Source organism: Gymnoscopelus microlampas (genome assembly GCF_963454915.1).
Source record: "Gymnoscopelus microlampas genome assembly, chromosome: 10".
NCBI classification, from domain to species: Eukaryota; Metazoa; Chordata; class Actinopteri; order Myctophiformes; family Myctophidae; genus Gymnoscopelus; species Gymnoscopelus microlampas.
In genome coordinates, this window is record NC_139947.1 from 22,197,550 (window position 1) to 22,221,678 (window position 24,129).

General features: G+C 40.9%; 2 protein-coding genes across 5 annotated transcripts in view; one reads left to right on the plus strand and one right to left on the minus strand.

Annotated features, from left to right (window-relative positions):
• The first annotated feature begins 3,094 nt into the window (after window positions 1-3,094).
• The window catches only part of LOC311054436 (uncharacterized protein), a 34,337-nt gene continuing 13,302 nt past the window's right edge, over window positions 3,095-24,129 (plus strand). Inside the window, exons 1-5 of one of the 3 annotated variants that reach the window (XR_014601725.1) lie at window positions 3,095-3,330; window positions 3,909-4,065; window positions 6,554-7,233; window positions 10,602-11,392; window positions 16,324-17,091. Coding sequence is in view for 1 of the 3 variants with exons in the window: in XM_084070407.1 (XP_083926533.1) it covers window positions 3,176-3,330; window positions 3,909-4,065; window positions 6,554-7,233; window positions 10,602-10,674 (1,065 nt within the window). In the remaining 2 variants the exon portion in view is untranslated. Of the gene's footprint in view, window positions 3,331-3,908; window positions 4,066-6,553; window positions 7,234-10,601; window positions 11,485-16,323; window positions 17,092-24,129 lie in introns of those variants that run through there. The other 2 variants (XR_014601724.1, XM_084070407.1) reach the window with 2 other exon arrangements.
• prkcz (protein kinase C, zeta) overlaps window positions 17,227-24,129 on the minus strand; it is a 130,374-nt gene continuing 123,471 nt past the window's right edge. For both annotated transcript variants that reach the window (XM_084070405.1, XM_084070404.1), the window contains one exon: window positions 17,227-19,331. In XM_084070405.1, the coding sequence (XP_083926531.1) occupies window positions 19,244-19,331 (88 nt within the window). In that variant the 3' untranslated portion in view covers window positions 17,227-19,243. The remainder of the gene's footprint in view (window positions 19,332-24,129) is intronic.

Sequence of the window (24,129 nt, forward strand, 5' to 3'; positions counted from 1 at the left end):
AATTTTATCAAAGATTAGATAAAGGTAAAAGCCCCAGGTAAAAGTTAGAAAGATGTCCTTGTGGGATTTGAACTCAGGACCTTCAGTATGCAAGGCCTGAGTCTTAACCACTGCTCCACCATGGTACATACTTTCTCTGGTCTCTTCCACGCTCTTCCCTGAAAGATCAGATAAAGGTGCAAGCGTCGGGTAATAGTTGGAAACCTGTCCTGGTTGGATTTGAACCGGTAACCTTCTGGTTGGAAGTCCTGTATCTAAACCACTGCACCACAGAGGTTCTGACTTGTTCTGTTAACTTAGCCTGGCAAAGTTTGTACCCTTTTCCCTTTAAATATCCATTGCCATTGACAATGCATTGGGCACTTAAAGTTAAATATTTCAAAAAACTACAAATCATTTCAAAGTAAAACATCTCAAGGATGCATGTCCACAGTATGGTGGAATTTTTGAACTGTGAATGGAGTTTCTAGGTGAAAGGGTTTTTGAGGTCCCTTAACCCTAACCCTGACCTTCCATCCGCCTCCATTATAAATCTCTGAACTTTTAAAGGAGTACAATTCTAAAACTATTAAACATTTCAAAGATTCCTTTTCAGGCAAACATTTCCACAGTAAGATGAACATTTTAAAGTATGAATGAGGTTACTAGGCATAAGTATGTAGTTTTAAGCCTGCCTTTAAATGTCCATTGCCGCATTGACAATGCATTGGGCGCTTAAAGTTAGATATCTCCAAAACTACAAATGATTTCAAAGAAAAAATCTCAAGCATGCATGTCCACAGTGAGGTGGAGTTTTTGAACTGTGAATGGAGTTTCTAGGTGAAAGTGTTTTTTTTGGGTCCCAAAATCGTCCATCGACCTCCATTATAAATCTCTGAACTTTTAAAGGAGTACAATTCTAAAACTATGCAACATTTCAAAGATTCATTTTCAGGCAAACATGTCCACGTTAAGATGAACATTTTAAAGTTTGAAAAACACTTAAACCCAGGATTTTTCAGCTATTTGCGTGAAACTGTATCATCTGTCTGATCTCTTTTTTCACAGTTCTTGTCTGTTGGTCCAATGGCTTCTTCCTTAGGCGAGTGCCTCACGACCGCAAGGTTGCCCGTTCAAGCCTCACTTGATGCATACTCATTTAAGTTGAATTGCAAAAAACATGACTGTATCAATGAATGCATGTGCAAACAGTAAAGATAACATGGAATGCTTATTTGAGAGGGTATGTTTTTGCAATGTAGGCCTATGACATACATCATTCTGAAAATAGCCGATCTACAATCTCAAAACTTTTCAGATAGCAACGTGTTTCTGAGCTTGTAGATCGGCTGCTTTCACTGGTTCACTTTTATCTTCAACAGACAACCTCAGCCTGGACAAAGCTATAGCACTATACAGTAGGTAGTGTTGCAGCCTGTCAATCTGAAGGTTGAGAGTTCGATTCCTGTTAATGGCAATAGGTTGAGATGTCTAATCAATCCATTCTGCTTCCATCTCTCTCTCTCTTCAATCTATTATGTTTCCATCTCTCTCTCTCTTCAATCTATTATGTTTCCATGTCTCTCTCTTTTCAATCTATTCCGTTTCCATCTCTCTCTCTCTCTCTCTCTCTCTCTCTCTCTCTCTCTCTCTCTCTCTCTCTCTCTCTCTCTCTCTCTGCCTAGATTGTCCTACATTTTGAGCAGTTTGAAAAACACTTAAACCCAGGATTTTTCTGCTATTTGCGTGAAACTGTATCATCTGTGTCAATTCCTTTTTCACTGGTTCTGGACTGTTGGTCCAATGGCTTCTCGCTTCAGCATCAGCCTCTGGATCGCAGGGTCGCCGGTTCAAGCCTCACCTCATGGTGGCTACTTTTCAATTGTATCGCACAAAACATGACTGTATCAATTAATGCATGTGCAACTGTTAATGGTAACATGAAATTCTTCTTTGAGAGAGTATGTTTTTGCAATGTATGACAAACTTCATTGTGAAAATAGCCGATCTACAATCTCAGAACTTTTCAGATAGCAATGTTTTGTGAGCTTGTAGATCGGCTACTTTCAGTCAGAGGCAGCCTTTCAGGCCAGCGCCCTTTCCGTAGGGCGCTGGTTCAATCCCCGTCCCCGACAATGTATTGAGGTGATCATGATTTGGCATTCTTAGGTTTACACGTAGTGTTTCTTGAGGATAGGCTTAGGCGTTGTTTTACTGAGGTTAGGGTTAGTGAGGGTTTAAAATGCTCATGTTAATTGCATGGTCTTCTTTCTCTCAAGTTCAGTCTTCTATGTTTCTATGGCTTATTGTGCATATTACTTATCATTGCTTCTTTCTTATTTCTTTCTGCATTCCCTGGCCCCGTATTATCGCTGCTTGCAGCTATATTTATTATTATTATTATTGCAACACAAAACAATCTTGATAAATGGCAGTTCAGACCTTAGGGCACGTACAGTGGTGGAAAATGTACAAAATGTCTTAAATTAACGTATCAATACTTCAATGTATAAATACTATGTTAGAAGTAAAAGTCAAGTAATCCAAATTTTAATGAGTAAAAGTGCAAAAGTATTGCCATCAAAATATACTTTTCACAAGGTATCATATGTATACAATTTATTTAAATCTTTCCAAAATTGTAGATCACAACGCGTTGTGAGCTTGTAGATCGTCTCTTTTCAAATGGCCAAAATTTTATTAGGGTTGAAGTGGTCAATGTATGTTTTGTCATAATAATTACAAAGTAACTTGTAACTAGTTTTCTAACTAAGTTTTCAAATAATTGTAGTGGAGTAAAAGTACAATATTTGCCTCTGAGATGTAGTTGAAGTAAAAGTATTGAAACGAGTATTGAAATACTCAAGTAAAGTAAAAGTACCTCAAAATTACTCTTAAGTACAGTACTTGAGTACATGTAATTAGTTTACATCCACCACTAGCACTGTCACAATGTTATGGTTTGGTATTGATTTTTGCAGGCTGTCTTTGGACCAATGGTTTCCCTTGTGATGTTCTGATTGATCATATTGTCATGACGTCACCACACAAACACGGAAGTCTACTCTGTCCCATAACCATTAATTTGCTGCCGCGAGTTTTGAGAAGTAACACAACACAGTCATGAAGATGCATATCCCTGAAGTCTAAGATCATTGAACATAAAGAAGACAGCTTAAGACGAAGATCATTGGAGATGGCTGAAAGATCACACTCTATATCCAAACTGAAAAGAAGGAAGTTATCTGTGGACGAGTCCCGAACGGAAACACATTCAAAAAACAACGCGCTGCAGAAGAACAATTCTCCGTTCTGTCCAACTACTGAGTTGTTGGACAAGTCGACCAAGGGGTGTGTTGCTTTAATTTGTGCTAAAGCTAATGTGTAATTGTGTTTAACTCTGATTGTGTAGTAGCTCCGACGGAACCTCTCCCTCCGCGATGAGGTTCCTCGTTTGTCGGTGCCGTTTGGGTGAAAATTGTCCGCACATTTTCCACTTTACATGTTTCTTACCCCTTTCTGCACATCGTATCCAAAAAGGAAAGGTTTTCTAAAATGCTCTCAGATGTTTGAAATTTTAACGTACAATAAAATCTATCCAACGAGTTGAAAAAAGCGTTTAAATCACTTCTCTCCTCAGCCGGTTCCATAAAATTACTAACCTGGTCAGTCCATGTGTACTTGTGCACTCTTAAAGTAAAAACTTCTAAATCACAAACTAACCTGTTGAAAAGTTAGTCAAGTAAAGAACAAATGACAAACAGAGGTTAAAACTCTAAAGTTGTGCTGCTGCTGTGTGTGTGTGTGTGTGTGTGTGTGTGTGTGTGTGTGTGTGTGTGTGTGTGTGTGTGTGTGTGTGTGTGTGTGTGTGTGTATTGATTCATTTTGAACGTGATAACAGAAGAACCCCTATCTGATGTCATTTACAGGCCAGTAGATTCCACTGTAAGATGGTGGAATCGGAACGACCTGTGTGCATTGGAAAACCTGTGGGCCTTGACATTAAAGTCTGCTCTGTCAAGCCTTGACACTCAAGATGAGTGGGGATCTGTCGTTCCTGATCTTCCAACAGCATCCTCTGCTGTGGTAAGTTCAGCTGTGAAGTAACTAGGTACATTTACTCAAGTACTATACTTAAGTACAGTCTTGGGGTACTTTTACTTTACTTGTGTATTTATTTCCATTTTTTAAATACTTTATACGTCTTCTACTCCACTAGACCAGCTGCAGTCCACTACATATCATATGGAAATATTGCGCTTTTTACGGCACTACAGTTATTATTATTTATTTTTTTGGAAAAAATGTTCAGAACCCAAGATATGATGATTTGAAAATGTTCTGCTCCATTCACTCTTTGTTTAGCCTCGGAAACCCATGCTTTTGTTTAACTTCTTACTGATAAAGGCTGTATCTTGGCTCCTAAGCACTTTTTTTTTACAATTAATTTTAGCTCTGGCACTCAGAGCCAAACTGCCAGAAATAAGTCAAGCACTGAATGAGTTAATACAGACTTTTACTTTTAACAGATTATTTCTATGTTATGGCATTGATGCTTTTACTTAAGTAAAACATGTGAGTACTGCTTTCACAAGTTATCTATTGGCCTTCTATTACTCAGGCTTCATCAGCGTTTTTGGATGCTGATGAGGAGCGGAAAACATGTCCGTTTGTCAGACTGCCGCTGCGCTATATAAAACAATGCAAAGATTGTAAGTGCAGACTGTTCCTTTAGAGTAGACTCTACTCTAAAGGAACAGTCTGCACTTTAGTTACAGTCTGCACTTACAATTGTCGTGTCAAAGTAGACTGATGTACGTACAGTGGCAGCACGGCTACACAGTGGGAATAATATTCCCACCATATTATCAGGATAAATATGTACAGTCAATCTACAATTAATCTAATGAGCAATAATGAACAATATACAATCAATCTGTCAACGGTGAAACACTTAGAACAATTCGCCTAAGCAGGCTTCTTATTATATATCTTACAACTGACATGGATCCTGACTCACTGAATGAGCAGCTCTGTTATAGACCATTCTTCTATTTCAGTCAGACAACTCTTGGATTTAATAAATATATTTATTGAGCATAAATATATTGAGCATAAATATCTATACGAATATTTGGCATCAAGGCTCGGTCTCATTTCATTCATTCCCTGTAAGCATGAAATATTACAATAAATGATTTGCCAAAAAGATTTAACAGGGAATGAAATAGACCCCCCCATAAAGGAATCATATAGAAACAGAGCCCATCAGGTGGATGCTAAGGTGGTGGTGGGAGCACAAAAAAAACCTCATAGAGCAGAGCACAAACTAAGCAACAGTAGAGCAGCAGCATAGCAGAGCAGCAAGATGGCAGAGCAGCAGCAAAAAGAGTGAGCAGTGAGGTTTAAATAGCCCGTCCCAATCAGCCGATCAGGAATTGGCGCTCCATTGTCTGCCTGAACTAACTCTGCAGGCTTCGCATCATTAGTTAGGAGGATGTTATTGTCCCATATTGATGAGTTAACCATTTTCAACCTGGCGTCCCTATTTTGGTCATGACATTACAGGCCACAACTTCCATAAATGTTCAACTTTCTTTTTTTTACTTAAAAAAATAATAGATCTACAAGCTGACAAGGCATTGCACCACGACTGACTGATTGATTGATTGAATACTTTATTAACATTTTGCAATTAGTACAGTGGTCCAATTTTACAATGATGCTATTCGCAACAGTTGATGAAGAGTTGGTGAGGTTGCATTTCCTTTCTGCTCAACTCCCTGCCATAAACTCCTGTCAATGAATCAGACGAAAAGGGAATTTTTCTGGTCTCATGGGCATGTCGTATTCTAAGGAACACGCCGCTGAAAGATGAAAATAGCTCGCCGGATGCTGAGCTCAGCAAAAATGACAGCTGCACTGTCCCTCCCAGACTGGCATACAGCCTCTGGCGGGTGCTAGCTCTCAGTGCTCCGGTGGCAGTTCTAGGCCACGCGGCACACAACATGAACCAATCACTTTGACAGATAGCTGATGCAACCTTGCATTGGCTAAATAATTCACTCCCAGGGCCCTCTCTAAGAAACGTATTTAGTATTTTATAGTTCTTGGGGCCGAAGGAGCCCTTCAGCTAGCCTGCTGTAGCTAGAGTCAGGTTAATGTGACAGACATATGGCGAGCCCGAGAGATGGAAGTGTGAAGTGGAGGGTGTTGCCAGGAGAGTCACAGAATATATGAGATTGGCTGCAGTCAAAGTTACATTATCTAATCATAGTGTTTTGATATACTTCAAAGTGCAGATTAATTGGAAAAGTCTATCTGAAAAGACGGAATACAATTCAAATGTCCATGACTTACTAACCATAGAATGATGTAGGGCTGTAACTATTGATCATCTTGTTAATGATTGTTACTTTTTTGATCAATTGAATATTTGAGAATTGTGTAAAAACAAAAGAAATACATACCCGAACCCTAATGGACCATGGTCAGCTACATTCTGAACTCCCCAGCGTTTACATGCAATCTTTGTTCCTAATACTGTAATCTATGGACATTTCTGTCATCTTAGACACCCACAACAGACCAGTTGGGGAAGTGGAGGTGGCCGGGCCTCGGTGAAGAAGTGCCTCCCTTCCCCGAACTCTCTGCCATTCCAGGGCCTTCAGCTACTCCAGACTATCTGTGTGTCAACGCCACCCCTGAGGAAGTGCCCCTCCCCGTCAACAAGGGACAATCGCCACACAGCCCTGGCTCTCCTTCATCTTCCCACAGAGAGGACGACCCACAGCAGAGGACTGCCGGCACGTCCCATGGTGTCTCACGCCTAAAGAGACAGGGGACACTAGATGACCGGGGTCATGCAACGTCCAGCAAAGCAACACAAAGGAAAAGCTCTGAGCGGGCGCCTTGCAGAGCGTTTGCCAAAAGCTGTCCGGAAAGCTTCAAGGAGAGCCAGACCTCCATGCAAAGCTGGATGAAGGCGCCACCGCCCCAACCTGGGATCATTGCGCCGAACGAGAGGAGGGGGACAGGGGACGGAGACGGGGAGAGCTTGATGAGAGTGACCAAAAGGCCGCCTGTGTGCCAGAGAGAGAACTCGGACGGCTGCCCTCCTCTGCAGGAGGGGCAAGGGGTCAATAAAAGAAGTGTGGAGGGCAAGGTGGTGCCGGGGGCGTCTGGGAGCAGTGGTGGCGGTGGTGTAGAGAGTCTGCAGAGCTGTCCCATGTGTCTGGTGGCGTTCCCTGCCGGGTAAGCGTTCAAAGAAGGATGCCCAGTAAAACATGTATTAACCATCTAAGCCCTATTTTATACTTTTATTATTATAATCTCTTCAAAAATAGCATAAATATCTGAACTACAAGCTCACAACGTGTTGCATCACGATGTGTTGTGAGATTGTGGATGTAGTATTTTCGCTATTTTTGAATTTGTTTTGAAGGTTTTAGAAACAATTCTGAAGATTTTAGTAAATGTGTGAAATGTTTTGAAGATTTTCACAGATAATGACGTATACAAAATAAGGACACCAGGGTTATTTGACTTTTGAGAGTTTAGAAATGGACCAATTTCATTCAGTCATTTTGAGTTCTTTTTGGGGTACAATGAATCAATGGACTTATATTTTTATTGTTATTGGCTTGATTATTAGGTTATGTGTTCACTCTCTCATTCCTGGCTATGTCCATCACTCTTTTCTTTCTTTCTTTCTTATTATTTTTAGCTCATACTCACGTTGCTGCATGAATTGATAGATTATTAATATCCATTAGTTTTCCTGCTCTTGTTTTCATTTCCAGTTGTACTTATTTTCCCACCGTTTCATTTCTTTCACTACAGCGATAAATTGCGGCCACCCAGCCACCGAAGGAGGTTCTGTTATCTCTTATCTCAATTACTTTCAAATATACGTGAGGTTAACCACTTTCAACTTGGCGTCCCTATTTTGGACATCGAAATCTGTCAAAAATAGAGGAATTAGCCGATCTACAGGATCACAACGTTTTGCATTATTCATCGTATGACAAATTATATAGGGCTTATGTGGTTAATTCTGCCTCCCGCCTGAGTTGGCTGCAGTTGCATTTTGAGCCCCCCCCCCCCTCCGCGATGGATTGGTTCCACATTATAAGCACCTTTTGTATGTTGTGGAATATTACGTCTTCTCATTGACTTCCCACATTGACATATCCCTGATTGCGTAAGCCTCCCCCCCTAGACTGGGAGAGCACGTCAACAAGCTGGAGAGAGGGTCGGCCTCCAGAGCAAGACGGTAAATTATTTATCGGAATGGGTCAAAAAGTCAATTTGGAGCGAGGTGGACTTGTTGAGTGTAGTTGACGAGGTAGAGGAGCTGGGGCTTTGGGCCAGGAGCCAGATGTATCTCTCTATCTCTCTCTCGCTCTCTCTTACTGTCTTTCTCTCTCTCTCTCATTCTGTCTCTCATACTGTCTCTCTCTCTCATTCTGTCTCTTTCTCGCTCTCTCTAAGTCTCTCTCTTTCTGTCCCTCTCGGAACAGGCCGGGCTTTGTGTTGCAATGGTCGCGGGTTCTGGCCCAGCCCCGCACATCTTTAGCCAGCCGATGTGTACCTTGGCCCTGGCCGCACAACCTGGCTTTACTCTCTCCCTGAGCCTCTCTCCCTGGGTCACCACGGCACAGACAATGGCTACTTCTGTCTGCAGGAATACAGAGGAGGACGGAAGAGAGGCCTGGAAGAGAAAACAAGGGAGGGAGGGTGTGATCGCTCTGTCCTTTGCCCTCCACTCTGTCCTTTTTCCATCCGTCACTTCTCTTTCGTCTTTCTCGTTCTGTGCAAACACAAACAAATGTCACTGTCCCATGTATACGTCTTGTGAAAAACACAGTAATTATTCACAATTTTAAAGGGTTGTATTTTGTAAGGCAAACGTACTTTGCGTAAGTACTACTTTTTCCACACAGAAACTGTATCTGGAATGTTGATTTAACTCGTTTGTGACGGGTGGATCGAGTTAAAAGAACACTCCAGATTTTGCTGCGTGGAGATCTAAGCTTTGGAGCCACAGTCTTCAAATGTTAAAGAAGTATTATTGCAGCGAGACCCTGTTTACCAGACAGTGCACAGAGTATACAAATACATTTGGACATTCTCAGAGTTAAATTAACACAGAGGAGTTTAATGTGTGGTGTGAGCAGGGGTGTGAAAGGGTAGCATGCGCAGCGGGATTTCCAGACCGCAGAAGGGCATCCTTCTAAAAATCTTTCTTCTCCTCAACATCCCCCCCTGTCTTTCTCTCTGTGTCCTAAAGAGATCCCCCTCCACACTTGGTGCTCTCTAGGAAAAAGGCAGAAAGTTGCAGATGGGAGACGGGGAGAAATTCTCTCACTTCTAAACCCAGGGCTAAGTAAAAAATGCATGAGACCCAAAATGCAAACGAAAGGGTCGCAGTGGGGGAATGAGGCAGTGAGTCTGGTCTGCCCAATTTTCAATGTCTAGGAAAAAAACATAAGACCTTCCTCACCAGACTGTCAGAAGACTGGGGCTTCAGGAATCTGCACTACTCTACAACCAAGAACACGTGATGCCCAAGGGGAAATGGGGTAGTTTCAGTAGCCAGTCTGTAGTATATACAGTATAGAGAGACGAACAGGATTTGAATGTACGTACACAGAGTATGAGTAGAATTACACAGTATGCACCGTATTGTAACCACCTGAATGTGAACCCTGATCTCCCACATGGGAAGCCAAAATATCTACCGCTCATTGAATGGGGAATCTTCCCCTGGCTAAGGAAGATATTGGGCTTCCATAAACACCATGAGTATGCAAATTAGGGGTGAAGCAGTTAATCAAACATACTATTTGATTTAATAAATTATAGGAAAAAATACAGATTTTAATAGAATTATCAATCAAATTGTTTTTATTTTTTCCTTGTGGTAAGACGAAGTATAAAATCGTATTAAGTGTTTAATCAGACTAATTTATTTTGTCAGTTATTTAAAAAATGATTCAAATCATTTCATTACAGGCATCCCAAAAAACATGCTCCGTTATTTTTCAATTATTGGAAAAAGCAATCGGTAGAATAATCGCTAAGATGATACTTGATAGTTGCAGCCCTAATGTGAATAGGGTATGCTTTAGGGCTTTCAAAATTGGTTATTATTCATTCAAAAAAAAAATACATATTTGCATATCTATTTTTGCGCATCGTATCCATGAGTGGGCTAACCAAATGAGAGACAACTACTTGTATTGGTATATTTATTTCAACATAATAATGTAAAACTTCCTTCATAGACTCTCTCTCTGTGTGTGTGTGTGTGTGTACCCTGGTTGGTGCTAGAGTGAGAACTGAGAATGCACTGTCTTGGAGCGAGATCAAGTGAATGATTCATAATTCATAATTTGTGTGAGCTTGTAGATTGGCTATTTTCACCTTTTTCGGACATACAAGGTTTCCACCCGACAGCAGTGATGAGTAAAATTGGGCACCGTAGCATTTTTCCTGATGCTCCACTTGACGCCACAGTGAATATCTGTGGTCATCATGCACAGTGTCATGTCTGCTGTTCTGTGTGCGTGTGTGAGAGACTAATATCAGAGTGGCTCTCCCTGTGCCTCCATCTCCAGGTTCGCGCAGATGGACATTGACAGCCATCTGGCCCAGTGTCTGTCAGAGATGACCATGGACATGACCTGGTGAGTGGAGAAGACGTTGGCTGTCATCCAGCCGGTAGGGATAACCCCTGTGTCCTACACCCAGCGTGCCCAGAGCTCTTGCTACGCAGAACACAAATTGCAGTGTTAGGTTCTACTGTTTTTTATAGCTTTGCTAACGGGCTATGCTAATGTGGCTTCGTTAAACATTTGTAATGTTCTATCTGGAGTGGCTTTCAGACGACTGGAGTGTGTTTATTTGTTATTTGTCTTTTGCCTCTAGACTTGTTCTGTACTCAGCTCCTTTTGAGCAGGTCAGCAGCGCCCCTCTCATCAACCTTCAGTAAACGGGTTTCTGGGAAACTAATTTCATGCAATCAGAAAAAAGACCTGATACAGGATAAACAAGTAACATTGGAAGTAATAAAACAAATGAATGATCAGAGCAAATTGGAAGTGGAGCACAAACTGATAAATGATCTTTGTGGGGTTCTCACTCCTGATTGGATGAAATTTGTAACCCATCTGAAAATGTATTTTCTGTTTACTAAAAAGCTGGAGAGATGGGGAGACCTCTGTTACTGAACAGTCAACACTCAAATGGTTACAATGTATTAGAATATAGAGATTCACATTTCTAACAAAAATGGCATTTCATCATGTTGTATAAAAAGATAAGATATAAGATATTTAATTCCACACTGTAAAGCCTTTGCTTAGTGTGAAAGAAAGATGGAGAAAAAAATCTGTACATTTGTATATTAGTTGGGTCATCTGTGGCACTTCCGTGACCGTGGAGAGCGAAGGTCCGTTTCTCAATGGATTTGTCATCTAGGAGGGTTATTAAACAAATTTAGCCGGGGTGTATTTTTAAAAGGGGCGGGGAAACTTTTTGAGAGACCAAAATCCAAAATGGCGACCGTGAAAATGAACTTTTTAATGGTTTGACCTACAAAGATGCACAATACATGGTTTCAGAGCTTATTTTGGTCAAGGAATACATATTTGGTCTTTATATAATGATTTGACCTATTGTTGACCTTCAAATGCAAGATGGCTGCCAATTATGAGCTCCAAAAGGTTTTTCTTTCAAAATCGTCACAGAGCCTTCTTATTAGGCTCTAATGAAAGCTCTGCTCATGATGAGTTGAATAATATACAGTATAAGTACACAGAAGTCATCTCTGAGGTCAATACAGTCACTGTTTGTGTGTAAACAACAGTTACTGAGTTGCAGTTTCCCATTAAATAGTGTAGGCTACTGAGAATATGGTGTCCAGTTCATCCCATCACATAATGAACCAAGCCTCAAATCACTCTAAGATTGCCACATTGTTGACTTGACCTGGAACCGTACCCAGGACATCCAGGACCTCTGGTTCACCAGGCAGGCCCACTAACCACTCTGCTATGGCACTCTGATTAACATTATGTCAGAAAATGAAAGGAAACATAAGTCTGACTATACTGAGTCAGAGTCAAGCTTTATAAAATGTAAGTTGTGTAAAAAAAAGTCTGACTATACTAAGTTGTTATTTGTTTGTTTAAGTCAGGCTATAGTCTCGCGTAGCCAGACCCCACAGAAAATGAAAAACAGCGACCTCTGCTTTTCTGATATTCTGTGGAGTCTGGCAGGAGTATAATGTTAGACTAGAGCGCAGGGAAACACCGGTTTCATGTCTGCCTATAGCGCATCACTTCCGGTTGGTGCGACCATGTTTTCATTCCCACTAACAATATTTCTACACGGAACACTAACACCACTTCTCCCAGAGAACATGGATGGTTTTGGTTATAAGCCCACTTGTTTCTATGATGAAAGAGTAATTTAAAATGTGAATATCTTTCCGTGGTTTTGTCCGCTCCGAGGACGCTATTGTTAAATTAGTTTCGGCTAGTTTCGAGGGGGGGAGGGTGGATCATGGTGGATGGACACGTGAATCCCGCCCACTACATTTGATTGGGTAAAGCGCGGCCCACTTCCTGATCTGAAGGCACGCCCACTTTTAGCCAATGCGCACTGGTTAGGACGAACCGCTCCGACAGATTCCACCGCAGGTCGGAATCTGTTCTTGAGAGATTAGTCAGGCTATGCTCTACTCAGAGTCATAAGTTTACAAAATGTACTAAAGTACAGTGAACGTCTGTGCGGTTTGTCTCCATCACTGAAAATCACGTACATGTGTAAACAGATATAAAACTGCTGTCCTGTGCAGTTGGGGTGAAAAAACACAACCATTTCACTCCTAATAATACCTATTTGATTTGACATCCTGACTTGCTGCTGTGGCTGAGCCTTGAACCTGTTACCAGCGGCTCACTAGTCAGTGACTCTATCCATTCACCTACAGCTGTTTCCTTGGAGTTTGTGGTTCTAAAACGTTTTGTTGTCAACCCCCCAAATTGACATGTATTTGGGCAGTGGACCCCAATGTGAAAAGTAACACATTTGTTTTAAGTTATTCAATGTTAGGGACCAAAAAAAGTCACTACAAAGTACTACCAATCAACTCTAAATTGCCTGAAACGTACTCCTAACAGGTTTTTGGGGGGACGATTTTGGCCTCCACACTTTGTGATTTTTTCGGATTTAACTTTCGTTTCGGTAAAATAAATTTTACCGAAACGAAAATTACCAATCAACTCTAAATTGTCTGAAACGTACTCCTAACAGGTTTTTGGGGGGACGATTTTGGCCTCCACACTTAGTAATTTTTTCGGATTTAACTTTCGTTTCGGTAAAATAAATTTTACCTTTCGGTAAAATAAATTTTACCGAAACGAAAATTACCAATCAACTCTAAATTGTCTGAAACATACTCCTAACAGGTTTTTGGGGGGACGATTTTGGCCTCCACACTGTCACTTGTCAACCCCCCAAATTGACATGTATTTGGGCAGTGGACCCCAATGTGAAAAGTAACACATTTGTTTTAAGTTATTCAATGTTAGGGACCAAAAAAGGTCACTACAAAGTACTACCAATCAACTCTAAATTGCCTGAAACGTACTCCTAACAGGTTTTTGGGGGGACGATTTTGGCCTCCACACTTAGTGATTTTTTTGGATTTAACTTTCTTTTCGGTAGTGACATAATGGTGAAAAAATAAATGTATTTGTCTTGTTTGTTGTTCAAGTCAAAGCACCAGGAAGGCTGTATTTCTTGGCCAACAGTTAGCTCAATGGGTTGAGACGCAGTATTCATGATCCAGAGGTCTTGAGTTCAAATCCCACTGGTGTCTTTACTGTGATGCTTCCCTTTGCAGACTAACTTCTAGAAAAACAAGTTAAAACCACCAGGAAACCTGTGACTCAGCAAACAGCTTAGCTCAACTGGTAGAGCGTCTGTCCAATAACATGACTTGACTTGACTTGAGTGGGTTCGATTCCCACTCGAGTCAAGTGTCCCCGGTAACTTGGGGCAACGGATAAATTGACTGATATCCTTCGTGATGCTTCCCTTTGCAGAATAACTTCTAGAAAAACAAGTTAAAACCACCAGGAAACCTGTAACTCTCAGCCAACGGCATAGCTCAACTGATAGAGCGTCTGTCCAATAATATGACTTGACTTGAGTGGATTCGATTCCCACTCGAGTCAAGTGTCCCCGGTAACTTGGGGCAACGGATAAATTGACTGATATCCTTCGTGATGCTTCCCTTTGCAGAATAACTTCTAGAAAAACAAGTTAAAACCACCAGGAAACCTGTAGCTCTCAGCCAACAGCATAGCTCAACTGGTAGAGCGTCTGTCCAATAACATGACCCAAGTTACCGGGGACACTTGACTCGAGTGTGAATCGAACCCAGTCAAGTCAAGTCAAGTCATGTTATTGGACAGACGCTCTACCAGTTGAGCTATGCTGTTGGCTGAGAGTTACAGGTTTCCTAGTGGTTTTAACTTGTTTTTTTTTTTTTTTTTAGAATTAACTTGTTTTTCTAGAAGTTAGTCTGCAAAGGGAAGCATCACTAAGGATATCAGTCAATTTATCCGTTGCCCCAAGTTACCGGGGACACTTGACTTGAGTGGGAATCGAACCCAGTCAAGTCAAGTCAAGTCATGTTATTGGACAGACGCTCTACCAGTTGAGCTATGCTGTTGGCTGAGAGTTACAGGTTTCCTAGTGGTTTTAACTTGTTTTGTTTTTTTTTTAGAATTAACTTGTTTTTCTAGAAGTTAGTCTGCAAAGGGAAGCATCACAGTAAAGACACCAGTGGGATTTGAACTCAAGACCTCTGGATCATGAATACTGCGTCTCAACCCATTGAGCTAACTGTTGGCCAAGAAATACAGCCTTCCTGGTGCTTTGACTTGAACAACAAACAAGACAAATACATTTATTTTTTCACCATTGTGTCACTACCGAAACGAAAGTTTGTCACTACCGAAACGAAAGTTAAATCCGAAAAAATCACTAAGTGTGGAGGCCAAAATCGTCCCCCAAAAAACCTGTTAGGAGTACGTTTCAGGCAATTTAGAGTTGATTGGTAGTACTTTGTAGTGACCTTTTTTGGTCCCTAACATTGAATAACTTAAAACAAATGTGTTACTTTTCACATTGGGGTCCACTGCCCAAATACATGTCAATTTGGGGGGTTGACAACAAAAGGTTTTACAACCACAGACTCCAAGGAAACAGCTGTAGGAATGGATAGAGTCACTGACTAGTGATCCGCAGGTAACAGGTTCAAGGCTCAGCCACAACAGCAAGTCAGGATGTCAAATCAAATAGGTATCATTAGGAGTGAAATTGGTTGTGTTTTTTCACCCCAACTGCACAGGACAGCAGTTTTATATCTGTTTACAGGTACGTGATTTTCAGTGATGGAGACAAACCGCACAGACGTTCACTGTACTTTAGTACATTTTGTAAACTTATGACTCTGAGTAGAGCATAGCCTGACTTAAACAAACAAATAACAACTTAGTATAGTCAGACTTTTTTTTACACAACTTACATTTTATAAAGCTTGACTCTGACTCAGTATAGTCAGACTTTTGTTTCCTTTCATTTTCTGACATGATGTTAATCAGAGTGCCATAGCAGAGTGGTTAGTGGGCCTGCCTGGTGAACCAGAGGTCCTGGATGTCCTGGGTATGGTTCCAGGTCAAGTCAACAATGTGGCAATCTTAGAGTGATTTGAGGCTTGGTTCATTATGTGATGGGATGAACTGGACACCATATTCTCAGTAGCCTATACTATTTAATGGGAAACTGCAACTCAGTAACTGTTGTTTACACACAAACAGTGACTGTATTGACCTCAGAGATGACTTCTGTGTACTTATACTGTATATTATTCAACTCATCATGAGCAGAGCTTTCATTAGAGCCTAATAAGAAGGCTCTGTGACGATTTTGAAAGAAAAACCTTTTGGAGCTCATAATTGGCAGCCATCTTGCATTTGAAGGTCAACAATAGGTCAAATCATTATATAAAGACCAAATATGTATTCCTTGACCAAAATAAGCTCTGAAACCATGTATTGTGCATCTTTGTAGGTCAAACCATTAAAAAGTTCATTTTCACGATCGCCATTTTGGATTTTGGTCTCTCAAAAACTTTCCCCGCCCCTTTTAAAAATACACCCCGGCTAAATTTGTTTAATAACCCTCCTAGATGACAAATCCATTGAGAAACGGACCTTCACTCTCCACGGTCACGGAAGTGCCACAGATGACCCAACTATATAGGGGTGTGCCGATATATCGTCCCGCGATATATCGCGATACGTTTTTTTGCAATAATCCTAATCCAAAAACTGAAGTATTTGTTTGCATTTGCTCCCCCCCCCCCCATATATTTCCATAAGCTTTTTTCCCGCCCATATATTGTATCGATATCGTGAGACCAATATCATGTATCGTATCGTGCATCTATTTGTATCCCTTTCCTGCATCTATAGTTTGACAGATTCTATAGACTTGATTTGGGATGATCTCAAGGGGCTACAAAATGAACCTAAAGTCTACACAATCTGGAATATGTGTCTGTACTTGTGAGACCCACTGAATTCTCCTGTTGTAAATCAGTTTGGAGCAAACATTTCAATTCTCTTCATCATGTAAATACATAGGGAGTGGGGTTAAATCAGCGTTTGCAAATGTCTTCTTTCTCGTTATTTCTGTGTTGAATCATTAATTAATTATCGGAGATCTAACGCTCCAGATTTCCTGGTTTATTGCAAAGCCAATTCCCAGATGTAAAAAGCAGACTAATATTTAGCATCTGCATTTATTTATTTCTTTGCCACCGCCTGCAGAGAAAAAAAAAGGCATGACTCTGTTCACGGAAAACCAGTATCATTTTTAATAATTACAGATATTTACAAAGATGCGTTAAAGCAGAATTAAGCACATCCAACCAGCAAATGTTAGAACAAAATAAATCATGGACTGAGTAATTTTTTTTTTCTTTATGTTTTTTAAATAAAGGTTCTTTCTTCCTCATTTTGAACGGCCTTCATTGTAGTGTATTATGATTTCAAGGACTCCCGGCTCATCCTTTGGTCCCTCAAGAAAAGAATGTCACAAATGTATGTCCTGGCGTACAAAAAGACTTCATAAGTCATAAAACAAATGGTATTAATGAAATGCAGCAAATTAGACGGCATTGGTAAAAGGTGGGGACTCCCCCTTAATATTGAAGTGATTTTCCAGCTGTGTGTGTATATGTGTGTGTTCTCATGGATGTGACTAATTACTGACTACACAACTGCCTTTTATTATCTCTCCTCTCTCTTTCCATATCTTACCCATCCATCCCTATTTTTTCTTCCTTGCTTATAATGGCCCTCCAGCTAACTGAGACCCTTTGACTCGAGACCGTCTAATTAATCCTATTATGCCGTTATCAAAGAGCATGGGTCAGATTTGATCAAATAATCCCTGCTCCAAAAGGTCTCCTCAATTTCTTAGAGGAAGTGCACAAATGTTGGAGTCTCGGAAAGCTAATATTTTCTGCCCAAGGAACCGTCTGAGGCAGATTGTTATTTCTGTTAATGGGAAAAGAGTTTTATCAGTGCGCTTATTTGAAAGATAACTTTGCAGCTGTGCATGCTTTGTACCAGATTTCATCATAAAGCCCTTCCGTAAGCCAATACAGGGTTCCGTGTGTATAGAACACCGAAACAGTGGCTTATGAGGGATGCAGCCTGCTGTAGTCCTTTGAATGCCAGCGCATCTCCGTCTGGGATATGTATTTTGAAGAGAAGTTAATTTTATGTTCAGAGACCCAGCAGCACAGGCTTTTATCATATTCACGGTCTCACATAACGATGTCTCTACTGGATGGTCATCACGATGATACCACCAGTTCCAGACATTGTCTGTTTTGGTTAGTTTAATCACTTAAGCCCTATGTTTAAGATGGTGTCAAGGGGTGAAAATAGACAAACTACAAGCTCACAAAGCATCACAATGTGATGCTTTTGTGAGCTTGTAGATCTGTTATTTTTGCTATTTTTGAAAACATTTTCTTTTTTTTTTGCCTGCCCCCAAAATAGGGACGCCAGGGTTAATGTGGTTAAATGTTTGTGCATTGAAAAACCAGTCGGTACCAAGCAAAAAAAGAATAAGAAAGTAATTCTATTCTTTTTTTCTTTTTTGTTTCTTCATTGATTTGTTAAAAGTTTGTAAGATTCTGTGATATTTCTGCCAGGACTGTGGCAGACCCCACTATGATCCAGAAGTATCATTCCGTTAATAGATTTGTATGGCATAGTCTAAACATGGTTCCAGTTGGTCTTCACCAACTGTCCCCACCAGTAAAGACATTTTATTTTATTTTAAAAAGAGATAAGTGCAATCAGACACATGGTAATAGGTGGATCTTTGAGGCACTTCTTAAATAAAAAGCTGTCGCCCAGTGAGTGTTTTTTCCCATTGCACATGAAAACCAACCACTGTGGGATAACACAAATAAAAAAGAAAGTTCATGGTCATGGATGAAAATGTGCCACTTGCATCAATAAAAAGGCATCGTCAATCTTGGATTCGCTACCTACATTATAATACACAATAATAACTTATCACTTATTTTTCCTTCATTTTACATTCTCGTTTCACTAGAGGTGCGACCCCCCCCTCCTACTAGTTAGAAAAAAAAGAATTGGCAAAAAAAAAAGTGCACATAAAATGTTCAAGTTCTGAAGTAGAACTGTCATATTCATCCAGGGATGCGAGGAGGGTTCGAACCTGTTTATGATGGCACACTGAATGAAGTAGCTCTCTGTTCAGACTGCAAAGCCAGACGTGCGTCGACACAAAGATGGAAAAAAAGGGGGAAAGGAGGCAAAAGGGAGGAAGACAAAAAAAGACAAAATAGGGGAAGACAACATAACTCAGTTTGTAGTCCAGTGTCTTTTTTTTTCTTGTAGATACCACCGAAAACGAGTTTGGTACCCCAACAGAATGATGCAGATCCACAACGAAACGAGTTCTTATACTTGCATTTTGCCCTTAGTCTTGCTCACAGGTCACAAGGACTTTGTCCTCCCTGTTGGCCTGTCCCTCCTCTTCCTCCGCTTTAGAGAGTTGGCTAGCTAGTCAGTTTTGGCTGAGACGGCAGCTTGGACAGACAGTAGGTGGGCGAAAGAGGAAGCAAGTCTCTCCCTCATACAGACTCTTCTGTGGATAGCAGCAGGGGGTTGATGTATTCAAATCCCTCGAACTCCGACTGGTCTATTCTCTTGATGACGTCCCTGAAGAGAGGGGAGAGAGGTGGGAGTCATTCCAACACGAAAACCAGAGCAAAGCCCAGAGCCTTCCACAGTTAGTCAGAACCTGATACGAGGGTGGATCATGTGCCTGCAGCACAGTAGGTGTGCCTGATTTTAACCACTCAAAGCACAATGACACTTTGGTAGAGGTTTGGGTTGCCATGATGTTCGTAATATTGGCAAGCTATCTTCAATAGTTGCTCCGTGGATTAGAAATTGATCCAATTCATTAATAATCCAAATTATTATTAATCTTATTAATAATATTAATTTTATTAATCCAAAATATTCTCTGTTGATTTACACATTATAGTGAAACGGGTCTCAAAGACTCTTTTAGCACAAAAAAAGCAAACAAAGCAGATTGACAATGTACAACAGGGGTAGGCAATTGAGATAAGCCTAGGGCCAATATCACTCCCAGACATTCCATCGCGGGCCGGGCCTCCCCGCGAACATGCACGCGCGCGCAAAATTTTTCGGGTCTAATTCGGGTCTAACTCGGTCTAATTCGGGTCTAATTTGGGTCTAATTCGGTTCTGTTTGACCAATATAAATCAACATTTTTTCCGGTTTAAATATCAGCACAGGCAATTTTTCTGGTGATTTTTTTTTTCTTCTCCATTTTCCTCTAATCTATGATGCATGATTTCAAAAGTGGGTTCAGGTTCTATGAAATAAGTATTTATAATTATTTTAACATTAATTTTTAATACTTTTTTTATAACACTTTTCAGTAAATCATTCATACTGTATCTTTACTAATATGTGACTGATGGCACCAACAATGTGAACATTAACATAATTAAACCGAATTAAAAAAAATATTTTTCTAATTTTTTTTTTTTTTTTTTTTTTTTTTTTTTTTTTTTTTTCAAAATTATCTCACGGGCCAGATATTATTTCTGGGGGGCCAATTTTGGCCCGCGGGCCGCCTATTGCCGACCCCTGATGTACAACATTAAAAACCCTGGCTCTGTTTTGTTTTTTTACTAGTATATTCATCATCATTTGAATGAAGAAGAAGATCCGGACTGGATTCGGATGTTAAAATGGTCAAATCAACAGCAAGTTGATATTTGTATTAAAAAACTAAAAACCAACAACACAGAGCCGGGTTTGACATTGACATAATCTGCTTAGTTCGCATTCGTTTGTGTGCTAAAAGAGTGACTTTGAGACCTGTTTCATCATGCAATGCAAGTCAGTGGGGAGAATATTTTGGATAAACAATTTCTAAATAACGGAGCAACTACTGAAGATACTGTAGTTTACCAATATTTGGAGATATATTGTGGCATGGTAACTATACCACCCAAACCTCTACAATTGTCCATTAACCACTTAAACCCTAGTTGGCCTATACTACTGTAGGCCCCTTCCTTTTTTCCCTCTACACCAAACCTCTTCGCCGAAAATAGGCGACCTACAAACTCACAACGCAACTTATGTTGCGTTGTGAGGTTGTAGATTTGCTATTTTCGCCGGATGTTGTCCCCAGAGTAGGAATACTACTCATGTGGCTAAGCTCTATTTTATACTTTGTTACATGACGGCGTCATGTGGCGAAAATAGTTGGTCTACAAGCTCGCAATGCATCACGCCACATATAGATGTGGTTAAAGCCATTCGGTAGTAAGCCCTCTTGGGACCTCAACATATGATTAGTGTCATGTACTGCACTAGCTACGATAGTATTCTTGCATTTGTAAATGTTATTGTGACCTTAGTATATGTCCTAATTTTTTTTGCATAATTTGAAAAGAGGACAGCGTATTTAATTGCATTAACACACTGCAAAACCATAAGTGCATTAAAATACATTTCTTCTGTACCCATGATCATCCTATATGGGATTGAATTCCTTCAGTTCATTTTGTGACTGAGTTGAAGAAAAAACAGTCCCATGTTTTCACTGCTTTTTAACCTTTGATATACTTTATACACACAAACACATATATACACTTACTGTACGCAAGTCTTTAAGCATACAAAACACAACTTCCTATTCCTATCACCCACAACCCACCCGATTGGCTGATGAAGCCAGCAGCGTTACTCACAGCACAGACTGCTCTAATTCATCTCAGGATTACTGATTAAGACCCTGCTAAACAGCCTCCCTTCACCCAGTATTGGATGTGGGTGGGGGGTGAGATATAACCTCCTTAATCAGCGGTGGAGCTCACCGCTAATCATGGAACCCCTTCCACCAGCAGGGCTGTGAGTGGCAGAGTAAAAATAAATGCTGCCCCCTCCCGGCGTCCATGCCAGTTGTGTTGCAAAACACGCTGTTTCCTCATCTGAGTGAGTGTTATAGTGGTGAGGGGGAGGTGAGGAGCTGCACACCAGAAAAGAGGCCTCTTGCTGGGAGAGGGGGGAGAGGCTTTCCCCCATAGAAGGCTTTGAGGTTAAACAACGTGTGCGTTCGGTTTGACTTCCCCTGGTGGACCAAGTGGGCGGGGGTTTCTGGCTTGGGTGGGGGGAGGCTGTTTATTTGAAATAGTGATGGATAAACGGCCTTTCCTCTACATCTCGTCTTTATATTAATTATACTCACTGTAGAGCCTCACTTGTTATCCTCTGTCGTGCAATGGTGCAGAACTTTGAAAATAGCATTTTTTTCAAGCTACAAACGACGACGCTCCCGCAAGTTTGACAATCGGTTACTTTCGTTCGAGGGACACCGTCGTGCAACGGCCAATATATTAGGTTTAGGAGTAAGTTCTCGTGTGAAAATGGGGGGTTTGTGTGTCGGTGAGAGGAGAGCAAGCAGAGAGACCGCAGAAAGGGAAACGATAGAGAGAGAGAGAGAGAGAGAGAGAAGGGAAGGTTTGGGAGTTGACCAAAACAAACAGTGTGCTCACTAGCGCAAATGTTGCCCTTTTTTTCAATTTTTTTTACAGAAGAGGCTTAAAAGCATTACCAGATGCTGACTGGAGGACGGGGGCGAGGGGAAAAGTGGGGATATTGCGAGGGAACGAGAGCAGGGTAAAGAAGAGATAAAGACATTCGGGGCGTTAAAGAGAGGAAGGAAACAACTATTTGTGCAGGGCTCGGGCTGTGTTAATTTCTTAACACTTTTTGCTGTGCAAAAACATGTTATTTTATGCTAGTGATTGGCCATGAAAAAAGTGATCACCCAACCGGATTTGTATTCTAACAGTATGTTTAATTATATAATTATATACTCTGTCGTACGACGATGCCACCGGCCGAAAATAGCGGCTCTGCAAGCTCCAAAATACCATCAACTGAGCTTGTATAGAGCTTCTATTCGCGGTGTGCGACACCGCCATACGCTGAAGTGTAAATCCTTGGTTCTGATTGGCTGGTTTCCGTTTAATAGATGTGATAAAAGACACTATAATCTACTCCTTAGATCAGCTTATATCAATCACAGGTGCGTTATCTGTTTCTACAGTGATCCAGTGTATCTGTAGCTGAATGAGAGAAGAGGAGCCTTGTTTTCCTTACAAGCCCCGGCCGTGCAGGGCTCCTAAGCATCGTCCCTGTAGGACGGCAAGTGACTGAGGGGCTTCGGGCGGGGCTTGTAAGGAAAACAAGCGCTCCCCCATCTTGTGCTGGATTCTCGTAGCTAGGCTAGCAATTTACACGGGAAGTTCACAGACACAGCTAAATCTGGCTTTAAAGAATTGTGAATTTCTATCGAATATCTTAGTTACAATGAGATTGAGTTTACAGTTAATTTCATTTCTCCATGTGTTTGTTTTGGAAAAGTTGGCACTAGTCTCTGTCAAGGAAGCTTATTTAAGGAAGGGACGCTGGACGCCGGGGATGCACCATGACACTCATGGGTGGAAAACCTCGCAATGGAAGTTCAATGAAATACAGGGCAGTGAATGGAGCTGGCTGGACCAGCTCATGAACAAACACTATTTCTGAACGATCGCGACTGTTGTCATATAATTGGTTCAGGAATATAAAAGAAGACATATCACAGGTTGTTTTCTAATCACTTTCTTTTCGATGTGCACAGTACATAATTTTATTGAGGCATCTAAACAGTAGTACAGAACAGGCAGGTATCGTTTCTGGCTCAGAGGTATCGCGAGATTTGGTTGCCAGACAGGAAAAGGTGGACAGTCTCGCGATACTTGGCATGTTTAGGAACATACATTGTGCTCTTTTAAAGATGCCTCTATAAAATTATACAGTGTACACGTCAAAAAGCAACACAGCAGAAAACAATTTAATTTCCTGAGCCGAGTATTTTACAAAGGTCTCAATCGTTCAGAAATAGTGTTTGTTTATAAGCTGTCCAGCCGGAATAGCTGGATAAAGAAAATTAGGTCGGCGTCGCTTCCTTAAATAAGCTTCCTTGGTCTCTGTCAGGAAGTTGCTCTTCCTGGTAGCCGGGAACTACTTTCTTGTAGAAGTTGTTCTTGTAGTGAATTATTAAGAACTGTTTTAATTGGGACATGTCTTTGATTTTCATTTGCCATATTTGTAACGGCTTTAAAAAAGCAATGAGCCACGCAAGGTCTCAGTTTACCCTATTTTATAATGGCTGAGAGGGTCGGATGCACTCGGCGTCATTATAGCTAGCGCCTCGACCTCATGCCTCACTACGCCCCTCAGCCATTGTAAAATACTTGGTAAACGGCGACCTCTAGTGGCTTATTGCTTTATTAATCCACAGGTTCACTGAAGAAAGTAAATAAATTCCGGCCCTCAGCAAAACAGTACGTGCAAGTTGCTGTAATTGCTGCGGTAACTCGGAGAGTACGAATGCCATAGATGCAGGCAGTGTCTCCTT